The sequence below is a fragment of the Triturus cristatus genome, chromosome 4_1 (assembly GCF_964204655.1).
Source record: "Triturus cristatus chromosome 4_1, aTriCri1.1, whole genome shotgun sequence".
Taxonomy (NCBI): Eukaryota; Metazoa; Chordata; class Amphibia; order Caudata; family Salamandridae; genus Triturus; species Triturus cristatus.
Window position 1 is genome coordinate 1,145,644,736 of NC_140585.1, and position 14,235 is coordinate 1,145,658,970.

The 14,235-nt window shown below is 47.2% G+C and overlaps 1 protein-coding gene across 1 annotated transcript in view; it reads left to right on the forward strand.

Annotated features, from left to right (window-relative positions):
• The window catches only part of COLGALT1 (collagen beta(1-O)galactosyltransferase 1), an 88,879-nt gene that overhangs the window by 61,080 nt on the left and 13,564 nt on the right, over positions 1-14,235 (forward strand). The window contains exons 4-7 of the mRNA XM_085654276.1: positions 2,692-2,826; positions 8,244-8,448; positions 9,695-9,814; positions 13,522-13,598. Of these exons, the coding sequence (XP_085510402.1) occupies positions 2,692-2,826; positions 8,244-8,448; positions 9,695-9,814; positions 13,522-13,598 (537 nt within the window). The remainder of the gene's footprint in view (positions 1-2,691; positions 2,827-8,243; positions 8,449-9,694; positions 9,815-13,521; positions 13,599-14,235) is intronic.

Consider the following 14,235-nt stretch of genomic DNA (forward strand, 5'->3'; position numbering starts at 1 on the left):
GCTCTCCATGCTGAATGGTCTGGGGTTTTGCTACTCAGACAATGTGACATACCAAACCATGCACAACTGATTGCCGTGTGGTATTCTGCAGTGTGGTCTCTAATCTTCCCTCAGTCTGGGGGGGCGATAGTGGACCTCGCTGCAGCACAAATCATGGAGTGATCTGGAGAGTGAAACGTGTATGATGCCGGCACACACGGACACCTCAACAGATAAGATACAGCGGAGCTGAAAGGCACCTCTAGACCAGAGGACCACTGTGGTAGGCCCGGACTGTTTAATGGCAACTAAAAGGCAAGCAGTTAGCAGAAATCTGTATCCCCCCACATGTGATTGATGCACAGTCGATATCTTGATCTTCTTTCTGCTCTTTAATCTATCATTAAACTTCATTTGTATTTTTAGAGGCATGTATGACAATAGTTGAAAATAAGATTCACATTCCCGTACTTCGCTTCCATTAAAACAAAGCCACACGATAAGTTTTTTGTGCCTCATGTCAAGATTTTGCAGCTCTGAAGATTTCTTTAACTCTCTTAAAGTCCCTTTCCCTTTTGGAAATTTAGCTGCTCTCTATGCCCTATGGCAGAGGTCTTCAAACTTTTTTGCTCTGAGCCCCCCTAAGGAAAATCTTTTGATGTTGGGCCCCCCTCCAAAACTTTACAGCAAGGATTGGGAGAGCAGGACGTATATGGCTGCGCGCTGAAGGCGTAGCTTATGAGATTATTTCAGGAGTACTTTTTCTATAGTTCATGCATGAAACAAACCTGTATTGTCCCAAAAACTGCTCCCCAGAATTGGGTTTGTTTTTGAGCCCCTCACACCCTTAGACCCTAATGCAACTACACCTACTGTACTAATGATAGCCTGCTACTCAGGACTGCAGTTATCTCCTCTGCATCTTTCACCTCGTCCCCACCATGCCTGACCATCACTTCAATCTTGAAACAGGCTGTCTGTCCTGTTCGAAAAAAAGAGCTCCCATGTTGTATCCCTTTCTTCTGCGAGGGTGCCCTTGGTCGTAATGCTAGAAAGGAAAATAATCTCCCATGCCCCTTTTTTAAAGGTATACAGTCATAATGGTGATGCAGTGGGCCCCTCAAACCCCTGGGCCCCAGCCCTGCTGCATTTGCTTCATTAATGATAACCAACAGTGGCCACTTACACACCTGGCAGCAGTACCTGCTGCACCGATGAACGGCTCTTTAAAATAAAAATAAAAAGGAAAAGGCCACTTATTATTGTCCCCTTCTTTGGGGTATTGCTCTCAAGAAGCTGTCTCCGGCCATTTGTAAATATAAACATTAGCCCCCATACAGTGCTCTCTGTTCTGGGTCATCTATTTGACAACAGCTATGAATCTCGCTCCTTTCCTCTTTCTCCTGGACCATTACCCAGGGTCGAGAGGATTAGGGCTCTGCATCTGAATGCAACCCAGCTGGCCTTCGACCTGCCTCCCCATGGACATAGCTATCACAATAAAAACTGTCCCTGAACAGTTAATGCGGACTTTGAGGTGCCTCTGCCTGAAGGGTGTGGGGGTACTGCAGAAAGATAGAGAAAAAAACAGCCTTCTTACTAGCCTTAATTGATTGAGTCACTTAAAGCCAGGGTCACTATAATTGAGTTTCTGCAGCAGCAGCGTTTTCCACATAATTATGAGTTTACCGCATTTGCTACATAATCCATCATCTGCTGCGAAATCTGCAGAATTTAGCCCAAAAAAAATGATTCCAGCTCAAATGGAATAAAAGTTACTTAAAACGTGACTGTGTTAAGGAGCAGTGGAAGGTCTTTTGCAAAGATTGACTGGTAATCTTGTAACTGCCTATTGCTGTATTTGGGTGTTAAACTGGTACTAATGAGGTGAAATATTGCTCCTAACAGCATAACCATAAGTTAAAATGTCAAAATAATGAAGTAATGCTAACCACAAAATGTGCTGCATTGTGCCGCGTAATTTATGTTTTCTTGCTGCACAAGTTATTCAACCATGCCACATAATGTGGTCCTCTTGTGCTGAATAATTCCAGTAGCTCTGCTTAAAACTTCATGGTGGCAAATATTTATTCTGTTATAGATGTAATGTTGGGGTGTTATCAGCTGAGTTCTGGAATAACTGAGACACATAAAAATGTCTGCATTGGATATAGTCTGATTACTCATTACTAAAAACTATATTTTGTAAAAACGTGTTTTATCACAAACACTGCATCAATTTGCAGCACTCTAGCTTATACTATGTGAAATATTATTTTAAAATACTGACTTACATATTTACAGTGCTTTCTGCCACAGACTGTGGCCTCACAGCACTATAAACAGGGGCACTGGAATTGTGTGGCAGGAGAAGGCCAAATTATGCAGCAGGGTGAACAACATTATGCAGCAAGCAAAGGCGAATTATGCTAAATAATGCTGAACATTTTGTGACTTCAAGGGCACTGAGTAAATGAAGACAGTCTGGAAATGCAGCTTCCATGCCATCTTCATTTACATGTGTTTGCAGAGGCATTGGCGGCCCCCTGGGAACCCATCCACGCCCCCCCAGGGGGGCGCGCCCCACAGTTGGAAGACCTCTGCCCTATGGACTATGGTTAATTTTAGGCCTGATCTTGTAGCTGGGACAATGTCCGTTACATTGAGTCACACAGTTCCCATCGTCCTTTAATATCTTGTGCTTCTCTTCAGTTTGTAGATGCAGATAATCTCTTGACGAACCCAAACACCCTGAGTCTGCTGATCGCTGAAAACAAGACAGTGGTGGCACCAATGATGGAGTCTCGAGCCGCGTTCTCCAACTTCTGGTGTGGGATGACTGCCCAGGTGAGTCTGAGCTGACCATCCACAATGTCTCTTGGTGCACGTTGGGTGGGTAGGTCAGTTTTTATTGTTTCAAGTTATTTTAAAGTGTAACAATATAGCAAAAACATATGAAGAACAGTTCAAACATACATCTATCGATTGCGTACATCATAAAATTACTTATACTTTGTGTCTTCAAAATCAGTTCTTAAAATCCTAATTTATAAAAATGGACTGCAAATAACAAGGGACTTTTTAGGTGACCGTGCCCAATGCCATCAATTCATAGGGGGACACTGGACAGAGAGTAAAGTGCAGACTTCAGTCAGATTGAATTTGATAAAGTGCATATTGCAGGGTCATGTGGCCCATGGGTTTTTGGCTCAGTCTGATCCTAGCGATGCCCATTCATGAGCCAGTTGGTAACGTTTGTGGAGCAATATCCTATGGCTTCACAGGTCCAGGACACAGGCCAATGAATAAAGTGCAGACTGCAATCAGATTGAATTTAATAAAGTGCTTATTGCACTGTCATGTGGCCTATTGGTTTTGGTATACTTTTATCCTAGCTGACCTAGAGTAGCCAGTTGATGACGTGTGCAAAGCGGTTTTATTTGGGGTCACGAGTCTGGGTGATTCCTGTTTGATTAGTAGGATTCATTTATGATGTAAACGTGGTGCTCATAGGGCAGTGGGAACTAGACTGTTGGAGGTCCGCATCTGGGAATGTTACTGCAACTTTCTATAGTTCTTGGGCAAAAATACGCAGCATGCAGCTTGACCATAAGCCCGTGCCCTCACTTCGGCTCCTCCACCCAGCTTCTGTGATGACGCTCGCCTGGGTCTTGTGCTGTCGGTCTGATTCCGTTGCAGGTGGTAGAACGTGAGCACTGGCTGTGGGCTCCTCCTAATGAACAGTGGTGCTTGTAATTGGAAGGGCCTGCGAAGAGGGCATCGTTGCGACTCTGAAGTAGAAGGGAGATGAGACGTTGCAAGGTTGCTCATGATAATGTAACTCCTTGACCATCTGGCTCACGGGATGCAGATTTTAATCAGGCCTGGGCTTAGTTTGCTGAGTTTTGCTACGCGCATCTCTGCAAAGTTACAAATAAACTCATTGAAGTTCCGCGAGTGGCAGAGTGCAGTGCGAACCGCAGTTTGTCCTGGTGTTCCTGCCGCTCTGGTAGAAATTCTACCCGAGTGGCAGCTCGCGCTTGTGAACATACCATTCGCGATCTGGTGCAAAAACTCCCCTGCACATCATGAAGCGGAGTTTTCTGCACTCGGCGAGCTCCGCAGAGCGCAGAAAACTCAGCAAACGGAGCGAAGTTCACCGCCCAGGCCTAATTTTAATCATGCATCTCTTGACACTGGGGCACCTACTTCCCAAGCATCAATTAATTTTTATACATAATCCTGCATTGCAAAAATATTTTTCAGAACAGAATACAGACATGGATTCTACCAAGTATGGCGGAAATGCATGCTTGCAAGCTTGATTGAGACAAGCTTGACCTGTGTGCAGTGGCGGTGCGTCCATTGGGGCGCAGGGGCGGAGCCCCACTTAACGCGCGGTGTGCTTGGAAATTGTAGCGGCCGCCGGCCGGGAGTCACTCGGGACATGAAGGGGGTGGGCCGGGGGGCAAGCACTAGAGGTTGAGTGACAGTCGTGTTCAGTTGCAAGTTGAAACTTTCAGTTTTCTACAGCGGCTCGCTATTTATTTGCGCATGCTCGAGTTTGGATCTCGACAAACACGAGCATGCGCATTCCCGCACTGTCTGCCAGCCAGCTATGTACTGAGAGGGAGGGGGCCGAGGGGCCGAGGGTTGCCTCATGCAGCAGCCCCGTCTCTCGCCCAGGGCGAGCCCTATCCGTGCTCTTTAGCCAATCCAGGGCAGGCGCTGCTAATGCAGCGTCTCTGGATTGGCTGAGAGCCAGACAGCCTACGAAGAAACTGACTGCATTGGGTGCCGGCGTGCCGCGCAACTATGGCCAATCACTGATCACTATGTCTGAACACAGTGACAGTGATTGGCCATGAGGTGCGCAGCGCACTCTCTGCAGTCCGTCGTGTGATCGCGTGACTGCATACACGACACACCTCGTGGCGGCGGTGTACAATCTGCAGCAGCATACAGTGTGTCCCGGTCCGGACCCGTCGTCGTGTCGTGTGAGTGACTGAGACTTCATTCATTAGCTTATTTATGTATTTATACCGAATGTTGGATCGTGTCTGTCGATCATATTCATACATTCTTAATTTCGTGTATGCAGCTACTCTTTCATTCATGTACTTGGGTGTCTGTCTATTCATCTTTTACATGCGTCTGTATATATGTATTTAGTTATCACAGTTGTTGGCTAGATCCGACAATCGCAGTGACTGATTCGTTACTTGAGCTGTTAAGGCACCTTGATGCCTTGATAACATGCTCAGGTTCCAGCATGGCATAATGTTCCAAAAAATATGACCCATCCCCTCCCCTGCCCCCGACCTCCACAGACGCCTCAATGTAAAAGTTACCGTCAGTGCTTCGAAGCTTTTCCAGAGTGCAGTAAGAGTCATTAAACTACTACAGAGCAGTGCGTGAGGAAAATGAACGCTCTCTACAAATCGCATGTCGACTTCTCAAAGCTCCCCACATAGGGCAGTTCGTTATCATTTTCATCATTAATCAGTAATATTGTTGGCATTATTATTAATAATTAATATCACTAGCGTGTTTTTTTAGAACTATTAGTCGTATGATAGAGTAATAATATCTTAGCCGCCAACCCCGCTTAACTACCACAGGGGTGAGTGAGTACGTATGTTTGCTGGCATGGCGCTTAATTGCGAGCGTGTCCAGCCTCGAAGCGCCGCACCGGAAGTAGATGCCAAGCCTGTCCGTGCGTTCTCCTGCTGCCTCGAGCTCCCCGCTTCAGGCGGGAGACTGGCACGGGGTCCTCGCCAAGTCGCCAGGCATTGCTGGCCACCACGGTCCACCGAGAGGAGCCAGGAGGTGTGAACACGGCCCGCTGCCCGGGCAGAGAATTCAGGACCCCACATGGAAGGGGGTTTTTACTGAGGGGAAGAAACCACAGAGGGGTGGATGCACCTCGTCGAGTCGACTCCTCCGAACGAACTCTCATGTCGTCTCACTGCAACACTGATCGAGGGCTCCCGGCTCAGCGCGAGGTCAGGTCAGATTAAGAGTTCCAGAATTTGAAATTGAATTTGCCTGTCTGTGTCTTGCTTGATATAAATATATGCCCCGTAACCATCCGTGGCATAAAGGTTCAAACCAACTCTACCAAATAGGAGGCGGCAGCTAAAATGAGGTTGTGGGTCATTGCATCCTGAAAACCCCAATTCCTGTAAAATGTTATCTTAATCCTCCGCCTTAAAATACACCCAGGTTGCTTGCGCAAAGGTGCTTTTCAATTGTATCCAGTTTTACCCGATGTGCTGTCAATGGCGCATTTGCCAGCCGGTTCCGAAGCATTCTTTGATAAAGAGACCTGGCACCCTCACTGTCTATAAAGCTTATCCAGTTCAATGTTACTTTTATAGCGTGCTCTAATATGCCACTGATTTGTCCTAGTTATCGTTCGTAGAGACCCCTCCAATTACCCTCTGGAGTTGATTTTACATTTCATCTCGTTTTCATGAGTTCTACTGAGCCAGCGGAGTACATTTTTGTCTTTTCTTGACACTTGTGGGAGCTGATGTCTTTTCAGGGGCTGCCATCGCCTAAACTAAAAAAGGTGCATGACGCTATTAAGTTTTAAGCAGGTATCAGAACAACGTGCCCTAAAATGCTCCATTTCCCACTATATTTCTCCCAATAATCCTCTCATAGAGCCCCCATTTCTCCTTGTGAATTTGCTCCTGCAGCTCATGCATACACGTCCACTTCCTCAGCCAAACCGCATTCTGTCACAGCCCTATCAGTTAGAAATCCGTGGGTGAGCCCTGCCGTCAGGGTGGGCCTGGGCTCTGTCAGGAGGGGTCAGAGGGTCAGTCCATGGTGTCTGAGGGCAGTAGAGGACCTGAGAGCATCCTGAGGGGTTCTCATGATGGAGACTGCTGGTGCCTGAACACCGTCTGAAGCATGCCTCATCTTGTCTCTGAACTGGGGGAGGGTCGGGCAGGAGGGTTTGAGGCTAGCTAGCTATGGATGGCTGAGTTATACTTTGGGACATCACAGGGTAGGTGGAGAAACTATGAGGGCAGGATTAGTGTCTGTGAACACTTGCTGAGGAAATGTTAAAGTCGCATAAAGCCCTTGAATACAAGCTACGAGTAGCTGGGGGCCTAGAATAAGTCTGGGGGCTCCTCAGTGGCCAGGCTGCATCGCTACTACCCACGATGTAACGGGTTTGTGTAGGATATAGGTTCACTTGTGCTGTTTGAGAGAAAGCTTGAAGGGGGAGGGGGGCGTTTGTGTGCGCATGTATGTGTCTGTGTGACTGTTGCTTGTCCTGAACACGCAATTGAATACAGTTTACATCTAACGTTTGGGGAAGTTCCTCAAGTAATACTGTGCATTGGTTGGACAACATAAACGTTGTACTGGTGCAAGACTGATTCTGAGCACCCCTCAGGATATGGTGACCTATAATCCTGGTAGCTAACAGTGCACCATATGCACCTCTAACCTACAGGGTAGCAAATGTGTGCGTAACCTCAGAACATGACAACCCTGATCTCTAAGGCAATTGTGGTAACAAATCTATGGAAAAGTCACTTGGAGAGACAGTGGCTTTACTTAAAATTGTCATAACCACTCCTATGACAACAGTCGAGGCAGAACGATGTTTTTCAGCCTTAAAGCGGATTAAGACATTCCTGAGAAACACCATGCTTGAGGAAAGACTCAATGCTTTGGCAATGCTCTCTGTAGAGAGCAAGCTAGTTCAGAAAATCCCGGACTTTAACACTAAAGTTATTGAAAAGTTTGCTGCTCTTAAAGAGAGACGTGCTGATTTCATTTACAAAAAGTAAACAATTTTGAATGCTGCTACTTTGCAACCAGTTTAGTTTGTTAAATAAAAAACATCTGTGAGTGAGGTACTCAGAAATGCATTGTATCTCGCAGTCTGTTATGAAGCTCTGTGGTTATACTGAATAAGCAGCTAACTATGTTATGACATCTCTTTATTAATGTTATAACTGCACTTTCACAATTGCTTTATTAACCTTCCTGCTTTCTCAAATTTGCTTGAAAATGCACCATTTCTCTTCTCTTTTTTCAAAATTTTCTCGGGGGGAGAACCCCCCCGAACCCTCCTTATAGGGGTTCGGGCTCGCTCGCTACGCTCGCTCGCAACGGTGAAGTATACCAATCATTTTACGCCTCACCACTTTAAAATGTCACCAGCCGCCCCTGCCTGTGTGTGGAACACCGTGTTGAGATTTGTTGCTTTGGGTACCAATGGGTCTCTCTCTTTCTAGGGTTATTATAAGCGCACACCAGCCTACATACCCATCCGAAAGCAGGACCGGCAGGGCTGCTTCGCCGTTCCCATGGTCCATTCCACGTTCCTGATTGACCTGCGGAAGGAAGCCTCCAGAGACCTCGCCTTTTACCCTCCTCATCCCGACTACACTTGGTCCTTCGACGATATCATAGTATTTGCCTTTTCCTGCAAGCAGGCAGGTGAGGGAGCGAGTAATGGGATGGGGCAGTGGTTACCCAGGGTGGAAGGGTGGGGGGGGCATACTGGGGGGCAGATAATGTGGAAAGAACATTGCAGAGTTAGGAGTTAAGTCTAGGGAGCTAGTGTAGAAACGAAAGCTGGTGGGCAGACTGGTGCTTAAGTCCGAACCGGAACGGAGGAGGTAAAGCGCTTTATGCACACAAAAAAACTGATTCAAACTTAAAAGCTAGGGGACTTGGGTGGAAGCTTGGGGCTGGAGAAGGGGCTTTGTGCACTCCAGAGGCAGCGGCGCTACTCCACTAGGGCAGAGTTCAAAGGAAAAATAAAATAACGCAACGTTAATAACGTTACATTAATACCTTCTACTTTTCGCATGAAGCCCTAGCCAGGTTAGGGCGGGGTTTGGATGTCCTCACAGGGAGGAAGAATGGTTGCTTCACCCTAAGTGCGCATGACAGTTGTGCCGTCCGTCTTGGACCGGCCAAACCGTCATGCGCACTTAGCTTGTTCTGCACCCGGCTGTATTGCAGGCCGGGTGGAGAACATGCACAGGCTTCCACTCCTGGCTTGAATGCTGAACCAGGGTGCCCAGACCAATCATGCTGCTGCTGGCATGCTGGTGACAGCAGCATTGTGATTGGCTTGGTGAGTCTGGGAGCCTGTGTGCTTGTGGGCATCCTGGAGACTACAGTAGAGGACAGAGGAGAAGTGGTAAGTGAATTTTCCTTTTTTTTTGGTAATACCCCCACAGCCACCCGCTGCACCACTACATTTCCCTTGCTGCTCATGACTAGATAGTAGACCGTGTTGAAAGAGCATTATTGAGGGTGTTGTTCGTCCGCCGTTTGGACTCACTGGGAACCCAAATGAGGGGGCAGAGCAGACTCGTGCTGGAGTAGGCGCTGGCACTGAAGTGGCTTAGTTATAGGGGCCCAGTTACGATGAGAACAGGGAGTTCAGTGCAGAAGGGAACTTGTACCCTAGGATGGTTTGAGTACTCGTGCAACGCCCTATATTGTGCTGGTGGAATAAGAAGTGCGTCCCCCCCTCCCCCTCCCCCCTTCGTGCCTCTTGACCACATTCTCTTCACTCGCACTCCTCAAAGTGACCTGTGCACACACAGCTGGAGGTTAATTGAAACCCATATCCGGTCACTGTCCCGGGTCCCCTAAGAAAAGATCTGCTGCGTCCCTCTCTCACAGCTGTGTTTCTTTTGTCTTCCTTTTCTCGCCTGGGAACATATAGAAGTGCAGATGTTCGTGTGCAACAAAGAGGTGTACGGCTTCCTGCCCGTGCCGCTGCGCGCGCACAGCAGCCTCCGGGACGAGGTGGACAGCTTCATGCACGTGCTGCTGGAGATCTCGGGTGAGTGACGGCTGTGGGCGGGGCGCTCTGCCGACTCCTGCCTCGGACATTCATTACTCCTTTACATTTCATATTCCTCGCGCATGACCTCTCACCACTTCTTTCATCCACTAGATGCTCTTGTAATGCTTTTCACTGACTTATATTGCAACTCTCTTTGCAGGTGGCTTGTTTTCCGCTCTCCCTTGGCATACGCTTCAGCGTAAGCTAATGTTGGAGTCCATCACCTTTCCTTGATGTGCTTATATAGTGGGCCGAGGGGCGGAGAGTTGGTGTATTTCACTATTTGAGTAGCACTTGAAACGCCAAGGCGCTTTCCGGCCCATATAGGCACCATGTCGCGGTGTGTTTTTTAATGCGCAACTGTATGAATACCAGCCTGTAGTTGAGGCGTCTATTTTTCGTGGCTGTTTTCTTTGTTTGTCTTAAAAATGATTGGTATTTCTTCTGTGCCACATGGTATTCACTGTGAGGGTCACTCCATGGACATCCCTCTTAGTGGTTTTGTCCCTAATACAAACAAGGACAGCACCTGACCCTCGACTGAAGGGTCGGACTGGCCTATAGGGCAGTCGGGCAGTCCCAGGTGGGCTGGCCGAACAGGTCAGTTGGTGGGTCGGTTTTTTGTCAGTTTGTGGGCCTCACATTGCCACAAACATTGCCTGCAGCAAGCACAATAAATGCGGTCTCCCATACTCTGCACAGCGTCTCTACCAGTTCAAAACTACTCCTATTTGATAATGAGGCCATTGTTTTAGTTATCTCATTCGGTATTTGGGGGAGCGGCAATTTAATTTTGGTGCCCGGACTATTTTCTGACCAAGTCCGACCGGCCCGGCAGCTAAAATTGGGTGCAGTGGGTCCCTCACAACTCTGGGCCCTGATGCCACCGTACCTTTTTTACTACTGATAGCTACTCACGTTTTGTCACTATTGATGGAAGGGTGAGTCTCTCTCTCTTTCTCTCTTTCTCTCTCTCTCTCTTTCTCTCTCTCTCTCTCTCTCTCTCTCTCTCTCTCTCTCTCTCTCTCCTTTTTGTCTCACTCTCTCTCCTCTCTTTCTCTCTCTCTCTCTCTCTCCTCTTTCTCACTCACTCTCTCTCCTCTCTTTGTCTCACACGCTCGCACTCTTTCTCTCTCTCTCTCTCTCTCCTTTTTGTCTCATTCTCTCTCCTCTCTTTCTCACTCTCTCTCCTCTCTTTCTCACTCTCTCGCCTCTCTTTCTCACTCACTCTCTCCTCTCTCTCTCTCTTTGTCTCACACGCTCGCTCTCTTTCTCTCTCACGCTCGCTCTCTTTCTCTCTCACGCTCGCTCTCTTTCTCTCTCACGCTCGCTCTCTTTCTCTCTCACTCTCCCTCTCTCTCTCACTCTCCCTCTCTCTCTCTCCCTCACTCTCTCTCCCTCTCTCTCCCTCGAAGAGTCTCTGCATTTTAACAGATCAGCTGCCTCTGTGGAACGGCTTTGAGCGAGTATAAATGTGCAGCCTCTCCCTCCCTCTCGGAAATACTGACCAGCCTCGCCCTCTATGGTCTCTATTGCGTGTCAGGGGAGTTAGCAACTTTAGCGCTTGGGTGTGTCCCCCGGTGGACTGCGTAGGCCTGGCCTGGCCTGGACGCGGCCCTGCCGGGCCCGCGGGGGTTCGTTTACTGTTCATTCAATCCCCGGCCCCGGGAAGGTGAACACTGTCTCTTTGTAGTGCCAGCCTCGGGAAGCGCCTCTTCGTACAAGGCGACTTTTAACTGCGTGTCCCACCTGACCAATGCAAATGAGGCCCTTAAAGGAGCCGGGGCAGTTTGCAGGCCCTTAAAGGCGCAGTATGAAGACGCGCTGGCGTGGCACTGCCTGTCCACGTGAGAGTTATGGCAGCCGCGAGAGCCAGTGGTACAGTTGGAGGATTCCCCTTTTCTTCTCTAACTGCTCCCGTGATAACTTCTCTAAGAAAGTGAAGCCTGTCGAGATATGGTCTATCTAATTATTTCTGGGTTTTAAATCGCCGTGTAATTAAATCGTAATAGCAATAAATAATTGATGAAAACATCCCAGCAAAGAACAAGGTGGGTTAAAAAAAGATAATGATTAGAGTTCTAAATGGGAAAGTGATCGCGTAAGAGAAGGGTTGACTTAAAAATAGAGAATACATTTGCTAATATAAAGGAAGGTTAGGGGTGTGCACTTGACGAGAAAAAGCACAGTAGGTCAAAAATAATAAAATGGGTGGTAGGAAATCCCCTCCTTAAATACATTTTTTTTTAAAATTAACAAATGACAAAAAATCCGAGATAAAAAATATATTCCTGAAATAAGTTGTATATGATTGGATTTTAATAACCTAAAAAAAATGGGACCCAAGATTATTGGAAGGTGAATAATCTTGTAATGATTAGTGCTCCAGAGTAAATCTCCTGGCAGCCTTCTTGTGGCCGCGCTGGAGCCTGCCTTCCATTCACCTTGTTAGTTAGTCCTCTCTTCTGGTGTGGTCTCATTCCTCTCTCCCCCCAGCCTCTTTCTCTGTCTTCTTCCTGTTGGTGTTCTCTGACCTGACAACCATCAGCCAGCCGAGGCCACTCTTCCAAGACCCAGTGTGCATCTCCAGGACCATCTCTCTCTTCTGGGTCCAGCCTGACTCCGATGCCAGTCTTGCAGTTGATAGCATGTATTGCACCCAGTTGCTCTACTCATAATCCTTCAGAAATGAACCTGAACAGGAAGGATCTCTTGCAGCCTTTCACTAGGTATAAAACGAGTCCTGCTAGGGTAGTGGATGTTTCACTGTCTTGGCAGAATAGCACCCCATGGCTACGTTTATTTTAAGTTTGTCCGTTGTCCCCCTTAAATTCAGGTGTCTGCCTAATTTCAGCAGTTCTCTAAAATCCATCAGATTTCCTTCAGGGGCTGGGCTCCTGGCACTTCCTTGCTCCACAATGTACATGAAAGCAAGAGGCTTTGAAAGTTTTGCCCCCTCCCCACCTGCCAGCAGATTTTTCCAAACGTTCACACTATTGCCCTTCGGGAAGTCAGCAACGCTTACCATGGTACATTCTCCTATGCTCGTGCAAAAATATTCTTCATTTTGCAAGATACTTTTACTGTTTGAAACTTTTTACTCATATCGAACTCAGCCGAGCTGGAAGATGTTTGCAGACATTTTCTCTTAAGGTTTTCCTCTTATAGTGCTTTTATGTGCAGCGTGGCATTGCACAGGAAATAAACATTGTTTCTGAGACCCACTTGTGTTAAATAAGGATGTAGGCAACATTCATTGTAACAGTTTTTATTTTTATGTGAATGTGGCAAAGCAAAAAACTTGCCAACCTTGGTAACGTTTGTCTTTTTGGGGGGGGAAGGTAACATAAAATCTTTACACTTCCCTAACGAAAACCAACGTTAAATAAAATTCTGCCTTTTGGCTACGGCTTATTTTGTATCAGGTTTGCTCTCCGGTTAGAGATCTCTCTTGCACAAAATCACAACTTGTACACTTCGATGTTTTTCATTGTGCGCATCCCTCCCTGCACCCGCATGCTCTGGACAGCTGCTTTTTTCTGCCTATTACGAGATCTGTGTGTATTTACATTGATAGTCATTGATGTTTTGCCTCTTGCTTTCCTGTTCCTTACATCGACAAATAGCACTGCCTTTGCGCACTTTTTAAGGAGGGCTGCGCTTCATAAATACCCATATTTACCCTTCTTGTTCTCCTGCCACAGTCCGGAATCCTCCTGTGGAACCTTCGCGCTATGTCTACATCCCACCCAAAGTCCCGGACAAGATGGGGTTAGATGAGGTAAGACCTGTTTCAGCTCTTCACGCTGTCACTCATTTAGGTTGAGAGCAGAAAAAACCAATGGCGGTGTCATCTCTGCTCACGTGGTTCAGGATTGCGCATCTCCACGTAGTGCTAATCCGAAGGGCCCAAAGTTGAACTTTCTCTGCTGTTTGGATTGGTTTGTGCACTTTGTTCGTCCATCATGTATGTGTGTGTTTGGTGCCTGAGGTTTTGTCTCTGAATGCCAGCACTAGTCATGATTGTGGAGTTCCGTCGGCCTATTATCTTGTTATGTTAAGCACTCTACGAATGTCTGAAAGCTACCTAATGTTTGAGGCCGTTCTCAGGTGGTTGCTCCGGGACCTGCTGATGTTGATTAACAGATGGAGCAGATGCTGAGGACATTAATGGTTCCTGTGCCCAACTGGTGGGAAGAATGTGGCTTGTTCTTAGTTGTGTGAATGAGTCCGAAGTGTCATTTGTGGTTGATTCTGGGATAGCCGATTCTCTCAACACCCTTAACTTCCAGTCTCACATTAATTTCTTCAAAATATGATGGGTGCCATTGCATAAAATGTTTGATAGTACAGGCTTTGATCTGGGGGTTTAAGATCAGTGGGCAGTATTTGTTATGGTTGATTTGCTGGTAGTGATG